Source organism: Populus trichocarpa, chromosome 3, assembly GCF_000002775.5.
Source record: "Populus trichocarpa isolate Nisqually-1 chromosome 3, P.trichocarpa_v4.1, whole genome shotgun sequence".
Taxonomy (NCBI): Eukaryota; Viridiplantae; Streptophyta; class Magnoliopsida; order Malpighiales; family Salicaceae; genus Populus; species Populus trichocarpa.
In genome coordinates this window covers 15,073,613-15,092,979 of record NC_037287.2, presented here as the reverse complement: position 1 = coordinate 15,092,979, position 19,367 = coordinate 15,073,613, and the positions used below count along the sequence as shown (strand labels likewise).

Below are 19,367 nucleotides of genomic sequence, written 5' to 3'. Positions count from 1 at the left end.
TTAGTGATTGATTTGTGAAAGGAAAGAGACTTATTTAATTTTAGTGTCAAAAAAAAACTCATTGTTGATACTAATTCCAACCGCCAAGATATTTAAATTTTGTATCAATGAATTTCATTCATGAAAATTTTTTTACAGTGATTGTTTAAAGTCTTAATATTACCTAAAAACAAATATAAGTTGAGGAAGAAAAAATTTTCTTTGTTTGATTTTGTGATGTGAACCATTTTATTGGTTTATTAGGTTGATACTTTTTCAAGATGTTCTAAAAGTATTTATAAAGTGTTTTTATGATAAAATGAGTTAAAAATAATTTTTTTAAATAAAAAAAAAAAACTCTGACCTTTTTTGGCCATCATAGTAATCTAGGTAGATGCGTGACATTTCTTATGCTTATTTTTTCTTTAAACCCCCCTCCCCCGGCGCCTGAATAATTAAAATCAAACTCATTGAAAGATCTAGACGCACCTAGCCACTAGGCCCGCACATGTGGAATGCAATGGAGCAGTAATTTTAAAGAAAATTGATTTTTTTTATGTTTTTGACCATTTTAACCTGCTATGTTAAAAATAAATTTTAAAAAATATAAAATTATTATTTTAATGTATCTATCTAAATTAGCAGCTCTTAAATTTTGTAATTTTTTTTATTTTTTTATATGAGATTATTCTAATTTGATATTTTATATCGTGGATGAGAGGGAAAACTATTGCAAGTTTAGGTGTCGAAGGAGTTATTATTAACTGAATATTTTATATTTTATATTAGAAAAATAATTATTCAGGCCGCGGCGTAGCTTATCACTACACTGTTACTGTATGCATCTCAACATAATGATGGGCTCGTTTTGGGATTTTAAATACTAAAAAAAAGCCCTTTAATTCAAAGCCTAAACACCTCTCCGCTTTCCAACTCCAAACGAAAGGCAAACAACTTCCCCTTCCATGTCTCTCCCACTGCCAAAGAAACTCGGTTACTGACTCACTCGTATGCACGCCTGAACTAAACAGTCCATGAAGTGCCGATCCGTGGCGTGTATATGGCCAGATACACCTCCACCTCACAAAGTCACCGCCTCCGCCGCACTTAACCACCCACCAACTCTCTACACTGGTGGATCCGATGGCTCCATTCTCTGGTGGAACCTCTCCTCTTCCGATACCAACTCGGTAACTCACATCAGCTAGCTCTCTCTCTCTCCCTCTTCAATTATCGTAATTGACTTTTCCTTCCTTCTTCCAAGCTAACTTAGCTTGATGATTGTTTTAATCATTTTTCATGATTATCACTGCAATTGTTACTAATCGAGGTTATCATTGATTTGATAGGAAATTAAACCGGTTGCGATGCTTTGTGGCCATGCTGCACCGATAGCTGGTCTTAGCATCTGTTGTCCCATGGTGGTTACGGGAGATGATACGAAAACGGAATGTTCGAGTAATGGTGATGGAAGTTATGGTGCGTTAATTAGTGCGTGTACCGATGGTGTGTTGTGTGTTTGGAGTAGAGGAAGTGGACATTGCCGGCGTAGAAGGAAACTTCCCCCTTGGGTTGGAAGCCCGTGTATTGTTCGGACATTGCCAACGAGTCCGCGATATGTGTGTATAGGGTGTTGTTTTATTGATGCGCATGCTCATTTTTCAGATCCTCGTTCAATTGATTCTTTTGAAGGGGGCGAGGCTTCGGTGGATAAAGGTCGTAAGCATGGTAAACATTCAAAGACTACCGTTGTGATTGTTGATACGCATGGTCTTACTATTGTACAGACTGTTTTTCATGGAAATTTATCAATTGGGCGATTGGATTTTATGGATATAGTCTTGTTGGGTGAGGATGGAGAGAAGCATTCTGTTTTAATGGCTGATTCGTCTGGTAGGGTGGAATTGGTTCCGATTTTGAAAGAGTCGAATGCAGGTGGTGATGATGGGAGTGGCTCGAGTAAGAGTTCTCAGTTGGAAGTGGTTAATTGGGGAAATAAGTTGAGTGAAGGAGGACAGGTTGTGTCAATTGCAACCCGCGGGGACCTTATCGCTCTAGTGTTGAAAACTCGTTGCATATTTAGGATATTGTCCAGCGACGCCTCAATTGGAGAGATTTCTTTTGCCGAGGATATCCTTTGCGTTGAGGAACATTCTAATCAATCACATGTTTTGGGGGGCATGTTTCTTGAAATTGGTGATACTGGTGAAATGCAGAATGCACAGTATGATAATTTCTTGGGACATTTTGCTGTGTGGAATAGAAGAGGTTCTGCTATTGTATATATTGTATCGTATTTGAATAATGTATTTAAATCTGAAACGCTCTGCGAGATTCCTTCTTCTTCTTGTCCTGCTGATGTGAGATTGTTATTTTCTTTCATTCAGTTGAAAAATTATCTTCTTCGAATCGAATCTGTTTGCTATGATGATGAAGAGCCTTTACGGTGGAAACCCCATGTCACAATCTGGTCTCTATGTCAAAAGAATAATATCCATGGAAAGTCATCCCGACAATGCAAAATGCTTGGTGAAAGTGATTTTTTGGCTGAATGGATCTCAAGCTCTAGCCTCCATGAAATCAATAGCCAGGGTGGCAGGAAAATGAGGATTACTTCTTTGCAAAGCTCTTTTCGAAAAGCAAGAACTGAAAATAATAAACATGCAGAGGATGAAAGTTTTAGTTTTGTGCACAATGGACTAGCTGTATCCTCTTCCATGGTTATTTCTGAAAACCATTTTGTTCCTTATGCTGTCGTGTATGGCTTCTTTAGTGGTGAAATAGAAGTTGTCCGATTTGATATGCTTCTTGGACCAGATTGTCATGGTGAAAGTCCAAGTCATGATGTAGAACCACCTGTTTCCAGGCAATGCTTTTCAGGGCACACAGGTGCTGTGCTTTGTTTGGCAGCACATCGGATGATGGGTGCTGCCAAAGGATGGAGTTTCAGTCATGTTTTAGTTTCTGGAAGCATGGACTGCACAATTCGCATCTGGGATCTCGACACTGGAAACCTCATTACAGTGATGCGACAACATGTAGCTTCAGTGCGCCAAATAATCTTTCCCTCAGCATGGACAGAACGTCCTTGGGGTGATTGCTTTCTCTCTGTTGGTGAGGACTCATGTGTTGCTCTTGCTTCTCTTGAAACTTTGCGTGTAGAGAGAATGTTTCCAGGACACCCAAGCTATCCTGAAAAGGTTGTGTGGGATGGTGCAAGAGGTTACATTGCATGTCTTTGCTGGAGCCATTCAGGATTATCTGACACCTCTGATACTTTATACATTTGGGATGTAAAAACAGGTGCCCGAGAGCGGGTCCTTTGTGGAACAGCCTCTCACTCAATGCTGGATCATTTTTGTAAAGGAATCAGTGTGAATTCTTTATCTGGTTCAATATTGAATGGAAACACTTCAGTGTCCTCGTTGCTTCTTCCAATACTTGAAGATGGAAACTTCTCTCAATCTCACTCAAAGCTTTCAGAGAAGGTCAGCTCACCAAGAATGACGTCAAGCATGAAAATCACAATGGACCCCACTACTTCCCAAGGACAGGTCAAGAAAGGAATATTTCCATCCACGCCATCTTTTCTACAAATGAACAAGCATGCCATTGGGTGCACTTGCCCGTTCCCTGGAATTGCAGCCCTGAGTTTTGACCTTGCATCCTTGATGTTTTCTTGTCAGAAACATGAGCCTGCAGCTAATGGTGGTGTTAAGCTTAAGGAACGGGGAACTAGCAACCCAAGAACCCATGATATGAACTTTGATGATGGTTCTGATAAGAATAGGACCTCAACTGATACAGTTGAAGAGCATGAGTGCATTAGGTCACAAGAAGAATATTTTCTTCGATTTAGCTTGTCATTTTTGCATCTGTGGGATCTGGATATCGAGCTTGATAAATTGCTAGTAACAGAAATGAAGCTAAATCGGCCAGAGAATTTAATTATAGCTTCTGGTTTGCAAGGTGACAAGGGGTCTTTGACACTGTCGTTTCCTGGTTTGAGTTCTATTCTTGAGGTACTTTTGGATGAACCTGTTAAATATTGGGATCTGTTTTCTTATTTGGCTTATTTCAACTTTCATTGAGACCTTGATAATAACCTTTTAGCTCTGGAAATCATCATCGGAGTTCTGTGCAATGAGGTCGCTTACGATGCTGTCCATTGCCCAACGAATGATTAGCTTCTCTCACTGCAGTTCACCAGCCAGCAGGTATTGTGATGGTTCCCCCACAGAAGCACTGTATGATACTAGTCTAATTCTGTCACCCAATTCATAGTGTATGCTACAAAACTTGTAAGCTGTCGAGGATTACAGTTATGGTTTTCTGAGTTAAAGCTAATATCCGTTATTTTATCAGGATTATGTATAGGATTGTGCAACGAATCAAAATGTGGATATGGAAATAGCTGTTAATGAGATACTTAAATTTGAATGGTTTATGACAAGGTGTGTGAACCACCTTTATCTTCATAAATTCTGAAGTTGGTCTGAGATTGTTCTTCTTGTTATAGCTATACGTTTACAATATTAGGCTGCCAATAAATGACATTGGGATAATATTTAGCTTCTTGGTTTTATTTTCCTTGACATAATATTTTAAATATAAGATTATATACTTTTCTATGTTGGTCTGGTGTGGGAGACCTTCAGAGAAAACCTATATTGCATGGTAGGTCTTCATTCTTGCATGTGGCATTCTATGACACTGCATGTTTGTTTTCCTGCAGACGCTAATATCTACTTTGCAGGAATAGTACCATGATCTGCAAATTCCTAGTTTTACAGATCAAATTAGCTTTCTTGTTTGTTAATTTTCAAAAAACCCATGCACATTTTGCTGTCAATGCTTGGTAGTTTTGATCTAATAGATATTATTTTCAGTGCCTTGGCAGCATTTTACACTCGAAGCCTTGCTGACAAGATTCCAGATATAAAGCCACCTTTACTCCAGGTCATCTTTTTCCCCTGAAGCATCTTGACAATTATATCAGTCCTGAAACTTGCACTGCTGGAATTGTGCTTGAAAAGTTCCTCTTTTATCATCTGATCGTTTTTTTTAGATGAAGTCTCTGCTTTTTGAAAACAGCTTCTGGTGAGTTTTTGGCAAGATGAAAGTGAACATGTACGCATGGCTGCACGCACTTTATTCCACTGTGCTGCTTCACGGGCTATCCCAATCCCTCTATGTGATAAAAAAGCAAATGCTAACAGAGAACTTGTGAGATCTTTGAGTGAAATTGGAGAAAATGAAGGTCAAGTTTCAAAAGTAGGTGGGACATCTACAAATGGTTTGTCATCTGATATGTCACCTGAACCTCAAGCAACCTCTCTAGCTGCAGAATCTCCTGACAAGTCACTGGAAAAACAAGGAATTACTGAAGCAGAAAGATTCAAAATACTTGATTGGCTAGAATCATATGAAATGCAAGACTGGATATCGTGTGTTGGGGGGACAAGTCAAGATGCAATGACATCTCACATCATTGTTGCAGCTGCATTGGCTATGTGGTACCCTAGCCTTGTCAAACCAAGCCTTGCCACATTGGTTGCTCATCCTTTAGTAAAGTTGGTCATGGCCATGAATGAAACATACAGTTCCACTGCAGCAGAGCTTCTATCAGAAGGTATGGAGAGTACATGGAAGGCATGCATTAATTCTGAAATATCTCGCCTCATTGGGGACACATTCTTCCAGATAGAGTATGTAAGCGGTCAATCTGCCAACACAGCTGGACATCGTCCTCCTGTACCATCTTCCATTCAAGAGACTTTGGTTGGGATTCTTCTTCCAAATTTAGCTATGGCTGATATACCGGGGTTTTTAAATGTCATTGAGAGCCAAATTTGGTCCACTGCATCTGATTCACCTGTTCATCTGGTATCCCTCACAACTCTTATAAGGGTTATGCGTGGTTCTCCACGGCAGTTGTCTCAGTATCTTGATAAGGTTAGTAGGGTCAATTACATTTCGAGAAGACAATCATGTACAATAATTCAGACTATATGCTTCGTATTTTGGATCTTCATGTAACGTTTGGACAGATCTGCAGGTGGTTAGCTTCATTTTACACACTATAGATCCTGGCAACTCAATCATGCGTAAAACTTGTCTTCAAAGTTCAATGACAGCATTAAAGGAAATGGTACGGGCATTTCCTATGGTAGCCCTGAATGACACATCTACCAGATTGGCTGTTGGGGATGCAATTGGAGAGATTAATAATGCTACCATTTCAGTTTATGACATGCAAAGGTATGGGTGGTATGAGTTTTAGATTCAAAAGAATTTCTTTATTATGAGTAAGTACCCCCACCATCCTATGTTTTGGGCAACATTACGCTTTGCATCCTGGTTTTTCAAAACCTTACACTTTCCATCCTCTATTTTTCTAGCAATTTCACTTTCTACCTTCCATTAAAAATCTCTTAGTTAGAAATTTAGTTGGCTTTTGATTAGTATGCCCATCATTGAAATAACCCCTGGGAAGATGGTAAATACCTGGAATAGACAATACTTATCCAACTACCACTATATGTGTTTCGACAAAACACAATCTTTTCTTCCAAAAAAGGGAATTTATAGACATACCCGCCTTGATTTCTTCGAGCACTTGCTCAAAAATATTTGATTAAGAGTTTTCAGTGTTTGGTATTTGAGAAAGAGAGAATTGCCAATAATTGAAACTATATGGTACATATTTTAGCTTTTTAAAAAAAAACATGACATTTTTTTTTGGATTTTTAAAAATCTCTGCCAAGAAATTAGTTGGTCTTAGGGCGGAAACAATAAATTTTCAAAATCCAAGGTGCAAACTGTAATACTATCCAAAACAAAGAGTGGTTGAGGTAATTAACTCTTAATGTATTATATTTTTGGGACTTGGGGGGTGGGGTCTGCTGAACAATTCTCATGCTTATCTATGTTTGGTTTACTGAATCATGTTCATCCTAGGAGTGAAGTTTGCTAAGTCTGGATCTAAGATTTCTCATTTTCACAGATCATATGGCCCAAGGGAGGCCATGATGGCCATCACCTGACTTAAGGTCGCAGCTCTTTTGGCCTCAGTGGTTATATGATATCCTTTTCTTAGTTGGGTTTATGTGGTCAGCTAGATGGCTCATATAATAGTCACAATACAAGGTGAATGACCATGGCGATTTTCAAATAGCTGTGTGTACCATTCAATCTGCCTCCATGATTGATTACCTTGGTCCAAAGTGCCCATTGGCATAGGAACCCTTGCTCTTCTGAACTAAAGTCCACAGCCCTAGTGTTTGCTTGTCCTTATCTGTATAACTATTCCACAAAACCAGCATACTAGCATTCTTTTTCCTATTTTCTCTTTTTGGAAAGATTGTAAACTAAGTTCTACACTGATCCTACCTATCCTTTTAGCTTTTGAGATCCCAACGAGATGCAGAGTGTTCACAACTCCATGAAATTTTGGAGCTTCCATTTAGTTTCAAAGATGTCCATCAACATAATTGGCTGACCAGATTACATAGAGAAATCACTCAGTGCTTACAGTACTAATTGCTTACATTTGAATGATTAATTATACTGTCATTCGGAGAATATGAGTATTGGAGAGAGTTGTAAACTTTTGCCACTCCTGCTTTATGTATTTTTTTTTGGAATGTGCTGCTGGAGTTGTCTTTGAACTTTTCTTTGACACCTCTAGCTTGATACTTACTTTTATTTGTGGGGATACTTAGTCTATCCTTGTTTTCTAATAGTGTGACAAAAATAAAAGTCTTGGATGCAAGTGGACCTCCTGGCCTTCCAAATTTGCTGTCAGGAACATCAGAAATGGCAGTGACCACTGTAATTTCAGCTTTGAGCTTTGCCCCTGATGGAGAGGTAATTGTATTTTGTTCATAGGCCTCAAAGAGAATTTTTAATCTTGTACTAGCCAGCTAATTCTGGCTTAGACTCCGCAATCAGCACGGATTAAAAGATTTGGCTTTGAATCATGAACATATTATATAAATAACGACTCCATGTGAGTTCAGAAAGTATATATTTTGAATGAAGAACTTAAGTATATATATTTTTCTTCCACTTTATGTAAAAAAATCATTTTATTTTCAAGTCAGGCTTAGTATGCACAGATCTAATGGACATACAGAACATCTTCAGAAAAACTTTAACACCTTCAGTTATCCATGGGGTAATGGTAAAAGTATAGGCTGCAATCTTGTTGGTTACAAAGCTTATCAATGTTACCTATTTGACAAGATCCTGAGTAGTTTGGAGGTGTGGACCCTCTTAAATTATTGGTCCGATTGGTTAATGAAAGATGAAAATAATAATTTGTTGGTTGTTTGAGTGTTTTCCTGCCATTATCTGAATTTGTCATTTTACATGCAGGGGCTGGTTGCATTTTCTGAGCATGGTTTGATGATAAGATGGTGGTCCCTGGGATCTGTGTGGTGGGAGAAACTTAGTCGTAACTTGGCTCCTGTCCAGTGCACGAAAGTCATATTTGTTCCTCCATGGGAAGGATTTTCACCCAATTCTTCTAGGTCTAGCATAATAGCAAACATATTGGGGCATGATAGCCAGGTCAATATGCAGGTGATTTTCCTTATAGCTAGTCAATACGTGCAACCTCGGGTGGTTAAAAATTATATTTTTGTTGAATCGCCTTAACTTGCTTTGGTGGACGACTTTATCTTTTGTAAGATAGATTAGTGTAAACCAAAAGGATTCCTCTGTTAGCACAACTAAGAAAGACGTTATATAACTGAGGCTTCTACACTTTTGTGATGTCCTTTTTTTGTTTCCTGCAGGAGAAAGCTCGGGATTCAACTTATGCTGATAGTTTGAAAATGTTGATTCATAATCTGGACCTCTCTTACCGACTACAATGGGTCAGTGAACGTAAGGTACTTCTTTCAAGGCATGGCCAGGAGCTGGGAACTTTCCCACTGTAAGCATTACTGTCATATCTTCGCAAACATCTGATTCACTTGAAAAGGAGAGTTATTGAATGATGCACGTTCTTATGGACAAAGCTTTGAGAAGGATTTGCTATAAAATCTGCTCTGTGCCACAGTCCCGCGTCAGTTAGTCTCAAGAGTCAAGAAGGAAAGTGCTTCTGTAGATGGACAGAACAATTTAGGACTTCTTTCTCAAGAAGGAAAATGATTTTCTAGGGCTTCTTATAATGTTTCAAGCCTTTCATGCGCAGTTCTCGCTTCCCAGAATATCAACAGTTTAATTGTGGTGAATCTACACCCAAATAGACACTTGTTTCACTGTTTCCTAAAAGTAGGTACATATCCAGGCAAAATTTTTAACTGTTTGTTATGTAGTTATGGTGGGGTCAGAGAGTAGCAACAGGGATTAATTTTGCCGTCATTTACAAATTCAATTTTGCTTGAGGGCTTTTGTATAGGCATCTTGAAAATAGAAAACTTGGACAAAGAGAAACACTCCTGTATCACTATGACTAAAAGAATTCATTTTCAGGATTTACTTTGCCAAGAATTTTGCTGGACATAGCTTGAAGAATCCGAGTTTGACATGTTTTTGTTGGGATTAGAATTTAAGATCCATTTTTGAGATTCTAACAACTGATGAAATTTTTTTATCTAATTTGAGGTAGCTCGAGCATGAAAGTCTGTTATGATTTAATGAAAGTCTTAACCAAGTATTTTTATGATTTTTTCCGTAACTTAAAAATCTATTTTTTTAAGTAAAGAAATTTAAATGTATTTAAATTTAAAATATTATAATGTGATAATTTAAAATATAAAATTTAAATGGACTAAATCTTGCCCCTTTAATTTGACTAGGATCGCTATAATTTCACCCAAATTAAAAAAACCTTGCCCTCAAAGGCAGGGTAGGTTCTCTTTAGCTGTTCTTCTATATTTTCTCCAAGTAAGTGGTATATTTGCAGGCACGTAGACAAATTTCAGTGATATTAGCACCAATAAAAACTCGAGTATGTTGTGCACGAACTATCAAGTCAACATTCTTAGGAACACGTGGCTTCGGCCAACATGCTTTAAATATTTGAAGATGGGAAGCCTTGTCAGGAAAAGGTATATAAATCAACTGGTCTAGACACCGACCTAAGACTAGGCAACTCTGGGTTAATAATGTCTGGCATATTTGTTGTTCCAGTGATAAAAACAGTTTTCTTTGCTGCCATGCCATCCATTTCTATCAAAAGTTGATTCAAGACTCTATTCGCAGCTTCGAACATCCCTGTGGCATCCTTTTCAGGTAGGTCCTCTAAGTGTGCCCTCATGTATGACTTCACTTGAGTTTGCAAGATTGATCGATAATCAAGGACAGAAACTGACTCGAGCTTGAGTTCCAACCTCTACATTCCATTAACAAACTGCATGTTTCGGGCAATTTCTATGGAAGTTTCCACTTGATGCATTTGGTCTTCGGTTCTCCAATTACTATCTTCACCAGATTCCAAGTCACAAAACTGAGAAGTTATACCACCATAAGTATCCTCATACCTATATCGATTGACATTCGGAGTATCTGCTTCTTTTAACACATTTGATATAACATTTACCTCAAATATACTGCTAATGAACAAAGGATCATGCTCATTCTCAACAAGCTTCTCTCTCTGTTGCCTTTGAACAGAATCATAGCTTCGATGTTCAAAGAGTGAGCTAGTCTCCCTTTTCTTACCTTCTTCAAGGCAAATACCCTCAACCGCCAGCAATGCTTGGTCATAGCTTAAATGTTTGCATTTCCTCCTTCTCAAACGTCTGAAGAATTTCCATCCCCTGATGCATTCTCTATTCTTTTGCAATGATCCATGATTGTAATTGCTTCCCATTAGAAAGGCCTGCAAACATCCATGATAGCAAACTATCAACATTAGCAGGTAGAACCCCGTCTCCATTCCCAATAATGGAATCAAACTCGTCAAAGAAAAGTACACAAAGAGCTGACTGCTGTGTTTTGTCGGTTGTGATAGAACCCCTCCACATATCCAAAAAAACCAGAGCTCATATCATCAGCAGGAAATCCCATAGAAATTATATTCTCACTGGTATATGTTATATCCAATTCAAAACCTCATTCCTGATATCTTCGCTTGTTTTGAGAGACAGCATGCCGAGTTTTGACCTATAATGCCTTCACTGTATTTTTAGAAGTATTAACTAACCTCTTAGTAAGTTTTCCAAATATACCAGATTGTGAAGTTGATGAAGTTCCTTCAAGAATATCATCTGCCGCAGGCGATTTAGGAGACAAGCGCAGTCCAAACCCACTAGTAGCACGTGCAAAGTTTGATTTTCCAGCATTTGCCGTAGGCGAGTCATCTGGCGAGGAAATCAATGGTTGTGGAATTGTAATGCCATCACCATCTCCAATTCCCATGTTGTCAAGACCATTTATTGTACTACTCAGATAAATTAGTTGAGCTAACATCAGCTCATCCACATGTTAATCTTTACCTGCATCACTGAATGAAGACCAAGAATCAACCTGCTTATTGACAGGGATGTTTTTAGCTGTTGGATTAGGCTGATATTGGGTGACTTCATTGTCATTTCCTTGCTGAACTTCAGTTTGGTTACAGCTGGTGTAATCACCATCCACCACTACTTGGCCATCATTGGATAGAGGATTATCAAATGGTTTATTCTCCTGGACTCTTGAATTTTGGAACCGCCTTTCAATGGAAGCATTGGTTGTAGGTACACTGCACAGCTGCAATAGGAATTGTTCCTCTATTACTTGTGCAATTTCAGTAGCTGGGGCACCTGCTTGCTACTCACCATCACCAATCCACCAATCATTACTAGCCCTCTTTGTCCCTGTGTATGCAACAAGTCTAGACCTTCTGGATCCTCCCAGTTAAACTTGTGAAAGTCTAACTTCGCTGCCTTTTTCCCTTGAATTTTAATAAACTGATCTAACCTCTCTGACATGTTATGTAATTGTTTAGCTATTTCTTTCAAAATTTGTTGCTGTTTCATACTAGCGACCGTCTCCATTAATTGCACCTTTCGGCTTTCAAGATACATGGCTTGCCAGACTCTGATACAAATTATAACAAACATGAATTATCATGGTGATAATAATAGCAATTTTATTGAATAAAAAGGAATTGACTCACAATATCTAATTGAAAAAAATAAAAGAAAATTTCTCGGCATCGAGGCAGCTCGGGCTTTCAATGACTAAATGAAAATCGTAACTAAGTTTTTCCATGATTGTTTTTATAGCTTAGAATTTTATTTAGATAGAAAAAAAATTTAAACATGTTCAAATTTAAATTTAAAATATGTGATTTAAAATTTAAATGGAATAAAACTTGCTGAGGTGTAAATTGAAAAATTCTAATCTAACTTGGATCGCTACAGATACCAAGTGCGGTTTGCATCAATTTGTTCTTAATGCTTGCAAGAGTCAGCGGAGAATAAGAACAGAACAAGTTTATTTCTTCTTTTTTCCGGTATCCAATGGATTTAAGTGGGCAAAGCTTCTTTCCAATTTATCAAGTTTGAATGCTGAGAAATGGTTTAATCTAGATGAATGCTCAACAAAAGATTTATCGTCCCCTCGGAGGCAGCCTCGTTATTAATACAGAGAATCTCCAATTAGGGGTTTCAAGTTCAACTTCCGAGTTCAAATCCTGGGATGAATTTGGGTGCCTTTAGAGCTAGATAAGGACTGTCCTTGTTGTATAGCCCAAGAAGCAATGAGCCCAGTAAATTAAAAACAAAAAGACTTCTTTTTTTCATGAACATTTAAGCAATCATAATCGTATGATCTTTGTGATTCAACTCCTCCCTTCACAAAAACCTGTATAGCCTCTCACGCTCGTTTATGCCATTGACGAACCCACACCATTTTGACAATTACCTAACAAAATAACTTACAAGAACATTTAATAACCATCCAGATGACATATTTCTAGTAAAATGGCTCTATAAATACCATGGAGTGATCAAAATTAGACAGTCACAAAGTTATGGGGCATATTGGAGTTGTCTGGGGTCTTGTCTTGGCTAGTCAAGATTTGCGGCATATTGGAGTTGTCTGGGGTCTTGTCTTGGCTAGTCAAGATATGCTTGCCATGGAAAATGAAGAAGAATGCTTCGCGGCTACTAACTATGGAGATTCCCTTAGCAGATCAATCCTATTTTTGAAGGGCAACGTTCTGGGAAATTGCCTTCCAACCAGAGAGTAAAATGGAGGGGAAGCTCTGCTCTCTCTTATGACAAACCTGCTAATGTATGGCAAACACACTTGCCATTATTTTAAAGGGGCTAAAATGTTTTCTTTCTGAAATTAAATTTTTTGGCTGACTCGTTAAGAATGTCATACTGCTGTTTGATTTGGTAGACAAGTATGGATCTTCTTATCAATCACGATCAGTAAGGCAAAATGGTTTTTATTTTTTATCTAAAAACCCTTGAACCAGGCTTTTCAGGCACCTCTCCCATGAATGAAGTCTGAATTAGCAAATGAGGCATCGTATATTTTATTTTTAAAAAATAAAAGACAGATAATGTATGGTCTAATTTATTTTTATTTTTAAATAAAAGGGCCAATGTTGTTTCATTTACCCTAGACATAAAAAATAAATAAATAAAGAAAGCCAAAACTTCATGCTTCTTTTTCTTTTTAATAGGACAAACAACATGTTGCTTGTCTAATTCTTACAAGAATAGATCTATGGCATATTGTCTACTGTGTGACAAATGACACATTGTCTACTTGTAAAAATTAAATTTTATTAAAATAATTATTTTTTTTAATTCATGTTTTCTTATTTGAATATAACATTTTTTTTTATTCATAAATTTTTTTTTAATAGAAGGTAATTGTTAAAAATTTTAATCATTCAAAATTAAAAAAATATATATTTTCTTAATCTAAACTTTATTTTGTTATTAATAAATTTATTTATTTATTTAATGAAATCATATTTTTTTAATTGGAAGCACTGTTATCATGATCTATAAAGCAAGTTTTAATAAAAACAATATTAAAAAAATATCTTAATATTTTGTATGTGAAAGTAAAGAAAAAAACTGATAAAATTATGACAATAATATATTAAAAATAAGAAAAAATTTATTCTTATTGAATAATCATGAGCACATTATTTTTTTATTTTTACATATTAGGTATATTATAATTAGAAAGGCAATTGTTAACATTAACATAAGAACCTATAATAGTATTTAAAAATGATAGCAAGATTGAACAATAATTAAAATATCATGTTAAGTAATTAATTTATAACATGTTTCAATTAAAATTTTTAAAAAATAATTTTGAAAAAAATATATAAAATAAGGTCAAGCACATGGATCTAGGAGATCATTCAGGGTGACTTCAAAGCCACAGACATGTGTGTACCCTTTTTATTTTTATTTTTATTTTTTTGTCTTAGGGTGGATGATATGTTCTAACACTTTCATTTTTAATAATAAAAAAAAAAAACAAGTTGCTTGTTGGTTTAAATTTTGACCAGAGGTGGCCTAATAGTCATGTTTTTGGTTTTTTTTTAATCAAAAAACTTATTTTCATCTGAAAATACGTGATAAACATCCTAAAAATCTTAATAAACTAATTTTCAATCTCAAAACACCCCTAAACATGTCAAAATATACGAAATTAAATTGAATAAAAAATTCTTCCTTTACTCCAATCTACTTTTTCCAGAGAGATTAAAGTTCATAAATATCTTAATAGTGTTACTCTTGTCAAGAGCAACCTATTAATATCAAGATTGATTTTTTTGTTGTTAAAATGTGATCAATTGATCACTTTCTCTCCCCTCTCCGATATTTTCAAGGGCTTTTTTTTTTTTTTCAGAACTCAAGGACTACAATATAAAACAAATAAAGTTTCAAACCTAAGCGTGAAAGTCTAAAATTGAAGGGACCAAAAATATCTAAATGAAGACTATTAGCATGAAAACGATGTTTTTAACATAAAAAGGGAAAATGCCCCGTTATTTTTTTTTATTTTTTTTATTTTTGTCCTTCATTTCTTAATTATTGTTAATACTAAAAATTTAAATCTTATTTCATCAAATCAACCTCTAATTTGAATTTAAAATTTTATAAAACACCTAGAACATGAAAAGATAAAAGAAAATATCAAAAACATCACGTTAAATGGATGGATTAAATAAAAAAAACCAATAAAGTTAAGTGACTAAAATAAAAAAATAAAAGAGGCACTGTTAATTGAATTCTATGGTGGGAAGAAGGATTTGGACAAGTTTAAGAGTGATGTGGAGTAATTTGTAAGTGCATTGATTCCGAGGAGTGGTTTTGTACAGATTGAAACGACTCATTTGTAAGTCATTTGTAATTATTATTTTTTTAGTTTAATATGGGTGTCCGGACCAGCTTGCGTGTACCTCGACTAATTTCACGGGCCCTGAAGTTAATGAATATATAAACCTCCAGTGACCATTATATAAGCAATTATAGGGCTTGAACCATAAAGAAAGTAAATATTTTGATTCAAACTTTTATTACTGGCTATATCGATGATTAGTCATTTGTAATTATTACTTGTATTTGACATTTACTTGTATTTGGCATGGCTATAAATAGTCAAAGAAGCTAGCAAAATCTAAGGCTACGTACAAGGAGAGAGAAGCAAAAAATTGAAAACCGCGTATCAACACTCGAAAGTCTTCTCAAGTTCATTAAAAAATAATTAAAACAATTTTCTTGCTGAAGAATTCGTAAAAACTTCAGCATTGAATTGGACTTTTCTTGGCTACATCTTGATCTGAAGTGTCTGGATTTAAATGCAGATTTTATCTCAGTTGTTCCTGCAAATTTTTTTTATCATAATAAAATATTCTATAATACCAATTAAGTCATAGAGTAATGTAAAGAAAAGAAAATAAAAATGAAAAATGTAAAAAATATATGAAATGGCGTAAATTAAGCCCTTGAATGAATAAATTTTTGTTTACCTAAGGGACCCGAAGATGTTAATTAGAAGCAAATAATTACGTGTGTACTGACCGAGTGGTTCATTGAAACAGATAAATAACATATTTCTAGCTTGGATTTAAAAAATAAGGGCATTTTTCCAAGAAAAAAAAAACTGAGAATATTTAAGAACATGGAAGATATAAAGGTCTACTAGTCCTATTCCGAACAAGGTACGTTGCATCTAATTAATCTAGGACCATCTGGAGGAGAACATGTAAGAACTACCATGTGGTTCGATCTACTTCCACCTCACTGACCAAGTCCTCCAGCTTTTTAGGTTTTCAAGTTACGTACCAGCCCTTTGATCCAACTCAAAGATTGTCTACCAAGCATACAACGTCGTGTACGGTCCAAATATTAAAATCATGAGAGTTGATTTTTTAGATATTTTTGTAAGCAATCAATTAAAACTTCCTCTCCTCTTCCATTACTTACCATATTCTACCAAATATAATTTTAATATATTAATTTCAAAAATAATTTAAAAAAACAACTATTATATGCTAAATACGCCGAAATTAACATGGTGTTGGGTCCATATACAGTTAAGCTTATCCAGCAAAGTGATTAATTAATGTCATTTTCCATCACAGTTAGATAGATGATGGACGGTAAGTGATATAGTGGCACACTTGCATTAGAAAATTCTCGAAAAATCCAAGTTGCTCATAACAAAATAACTCGTTGAAGATAGGAGATGCTGTGATCTCAGTCCTTCTCTTTCCTGGTAGAGGAAAAAAACAAAAGAAGAAGAGCAAAAGATAATGACAGAATATCATGTTTGCAGCAGTTGATCAAGAACAGGTGAACGTTGAGCCCATTATTGTTTTAGATACAGAAACATTGTTCTCTAAAACCCTAACATACTCATTCCTGATATATCTTGAAATCTTCTATTTCAAGATAGATTCGAATATACAAAACTTAAATTACAACAAAAAACAAGGAGAAAAAGAAAATTTAATCCTATATATATATATATATAGCTCATTAATTTCTGGTGCAGCTTCTCCTCGAGTTAACTAGTATAGTGCGCGGCCACAATTAATTAAGAGCTAGTTGTGGGTATATTGGATGATCGACAATCTGCAAATTCATCCAGAAGAAGCCCTTCCAAATCCTCTATACTCGGAAATAATTCGTCACTGAATAATATATCTGGCAAGGCAATTTCGTCCAAAACCTGCCCTTGATCTAATAATTCTTCATTTTTAATACACACATTTTGCACCAATTCATCTTCAATGGAAGTCACTGAAGGGGTTGTTGGGGAGAGAACCCCATCAAAATTCGGCGAAAGTTCGTCTTTTATTGTTGGCATATTGGGCTCAATATTCTTAGTGGCTTCTTTAGGCATAGATGGCTTGATTCGGGTGCTACCGGCGAGGGAGCTTCTTCGAGTAGGATGGGCATGGCTATGCTCAGCTGTGTAGGTTATGATAAATGTTGATGGATCTGTACGGCTTCTTTCCATTTGCTTTCTTGCCAAACATCCCTTTAGACTGCTGCATCTGTAGTAGCTCCTGTTTGTTGTTCGTCAAAGCAAATGTTAGAGTGCCATTAAATAATTAAAAATAAATCTTCAATAAATGTGGTGCAGCACTATTTGTACCATTTCCAGGCTACCCACGCTGTAGCTTGTACGAAAGGGGTAGAATTTATTAGATTCTATAACCTCGCTTGACCACAGACAAACAGAAAACTCAGAATAAACAAACAAATAGAGTTTTCTTTTACCTTGGATATGGGGATCCCTTGATGGGTTTCTGCCCATATTTGCGCCAAGCCCACATATCAGATGAGAGACCATCTTCTTTCACGTGTTGAACCACTTTTTTGTGCTGATTCTTCCTGGAGATTAACATCAATTAATCTCAGCTGCATCAATACCAGTCGAGGAAATCTAACTTAAAAGAAACTGTATTAATTGAAATTCTGAATAAATTTACTGACCTCCTTTTTGATTTGGCCGCACTAGTAGCATCAACAGTATTTGCAAAAGTAGCAGATTCAGGAGAAACAGGCTTCTTTTTCTGCACCTTTTGTCTCTCTTTAACTTCTTTTGGAACAGATATGGATGTGGTGCTGATACTGGTACTCAGGATATTGCTTTGTGGAGAATTAAAGGTCTGGTGCAACAAAGGGTAAAGGGGCTTGTAAAGGCCATCTAGTCCATCAAAATCTGTTGGGGTTTCTTGGAAATTTAAGAGCTCATCTTGATAAAAACTCAAGGGAGCAAACAAGGAAGGTGGGTTGTTCGTGATGTTGGCAAAATCTTCATAATTAGTACTGCTTCCTGACCTTACCACAGCGTGCAGATCCCAGCTGTCCTCCATGCAAACAAATTCATCCATCATTTATCAGCTAAAACAGAAGAAGAGGGAGAGGAGCTGACTTTGTGGTTGGAGTAGATATAAAATTTGAGAGATGGAAACCTTGAAAGGATATATTCCAGGCAGGCTGTATATATATTAAAGGAGAGTGGCGCCTACTTAGAAAGTCTCGGGCTTCTCCATTTAGCTAGACTGGATTTTTTTTTTGCTGCTGTTACTGCATTTCCATTGAGTTGACTTTATTACAAAGTCAAAAACGTATACGATAAATTATGGACCAATAATTTGGATTTTATACATTCCCTTGGATAAAGCCGACTTGCTGAGACTCGTTCGTCGGCCATGTCATCTTACACCGGACTGCATTATTGGGTTTATTTTTTAAAGAAAAAAATTTTAATGGGAGTTAATTTCTGCTTTAAATTGGATGGATAAGCGAAGGTAAAACTCAAGTCTGAGTCCTGCCCCTGAATATATCTCTTAAGGTACAGAACTTACTTAATGAGTATTGCTTGTTATTTGGAGAGCTCGAATTTTTGTAGGCTTTCCAGTGAGTTTAATTTGGCCTCCACAGTATATATTCTCTTAGTTGGTGTAATTAGTAACCTTTTTTCAGCTTTTTCTTTTTATTGAGTTTAGAATTGCATAAACACATGTTACTCAGTGTTTTGATTATTAGTTTTTTTAGTAAAATAAAACTCAAGGTTTCATATTTTATACATGGTAACAGCAATATTAATCTCTTTAATTATATAAGAATCACAGAAGTAGAATCTAGAATTCAAATTCTTTATTCCTTTTAATATATAAAAAATATTTAAATATAATCGAAACAAAAAACACAACCACATGGTTGTGGGTTTTTGTATTTATTAATATATTGTATATATGCATGCTACATTGTTCTACATATTAATTATTTGCAACTGTGGCTCTTGTTATTATTACAAGAGAAGTTCAGAAATGATAAACCTAGGCGTCGCGATCGTCTGGCAGGGGTGGGAATCCTCTAGTGATTGTTATAGTTCGAGCTAGCTATAGCGATGTTGGTGAGTCATGAGTGCCATAAACGGTCCCCTTC

At 36.0% G+C, this 19,367-nt stretch overlaps 2 protein-coding genes across 4 annotated transcripts; one reads left to right on the top strand and one right to left on the bottom strand.

The window, feature by feature from the left end:
- The first annotated feature begins 874 nt into the window (after window positions 1-874).
- Window positions 875-9,472, top strand: LOC7497808 (uncharacterized). 3 transcript variants are annotated; one of them, XM_024597025.2, is made up of 9 exons: window positions 876-1,169; window positions 1,329-4,001; window positions 4,093-4,196; window positions 4,869-4,938; window positions 5,074-5,934; window positions 6,038-6,240; window positions 7,725-7,848; window positions 8,359-8,565; window positions 8,781-9,472. In XM_024597025.2, the coding sequence occupies exons 1-9, from the start codon at window positions 1,014-1,016 to the stop codon at window positions 8,922-8,924; spliced, it is 4,542 nt and encodes a 1,513-aa protein (XP_024452793.2). In that variant the 5' UTR covers window positions 876-1,013; the 3' UTR covers window positions 8,925-9,472. The 3 variants fall into 3 exon arrangements, with proteins under 3 accessions (XP_024452794.2, XP_024452795.2, XP_024452793.2); XM_024597026.2 differs by lacking the exons at window positions 7,725-7,848; window positions 8,359-8,565; window positions 8,781-9,472 and adding an exon at window positions 6,986-7,699 and having other exon boundaries at window positions 875-1,169; XM_024597027.2 differs by lacking the exons at window positions 7,725-7,848; window positions 8,359-8,565; window positions 8,781-9,472 and having other exon boundaries at window positions 875-1,169; window positions 6,030-6,210.
- Window positions 9,473-16,715: 7,243 nt separating this feature from the next.
- Window positions 16,716-18,396, bottom strand: LOC7497806 (WRKY transcription factor 22). The gene is made up of 3 exons (XM_002303574.4): window positions 17,907-18,396; window positions 17,691-17,804; window positions 16,716-17,476 (listed from the first exon to the last, which is right to left on the bottom strand). Exons 1-3 carry the CDS (start codon window positions 18,308-18,310, stop codon window positions 17,002-17,004), a joined length of 993 nt encoding a protein of 330 aa, XP_002303610.1. The 5' UTR covers window positions 18,311-18,396; the 3' UTR covers window positions 16,716-17,001.
- Window positions 18,397-19,367: the final 971 nt, after the last annotated feature.

Bases quoted from the DNA above. Each gene is read 5' to 3' on its own strand.
- LOC7497806 (XM_002303574.4), bottom strand. From the start codon at position 18,310: ATGATGGATGAATTTGTTTGCATGGAGGACAGCTGGGATCTGCACGCT. The intron at 17,805-17,906 runs GTCAGTAAATTT...GTTAATCTCCAG, and splicing joins GCGGCCAAATCAAAAAGGAG to GAAGAATCAGCACAAAAAAG. The intron at 17,477-17,690 runs GTAAAAGAAAAC...AACAACAAACAG, and splicing joins AAGGGATCCCCATATCCAAG to GAGCTACTACAGATGCAGCA.
- LOC7497808 (XM_024597025.2), top strand. From the start codon at position 1,014: ATGAAGTGCCGATCCGTGGCGTGTATATGGCCAGATACACCTCCACCT. The intron at 1,170-1,328 runs GTAACTCACATC...TTGATTTGATAG, and splicing joins CCTCTTCCGATACCAACTCG to GAAATTAAACCGGTTGCGAT. The intron at 7,849-8,358 runs GTAATTGTATTT...TTTTACATGCAG, and splicing joins GCTTTGCCCCTGATGGAGAG to GGGCTGGTTGCATTTTCTGA.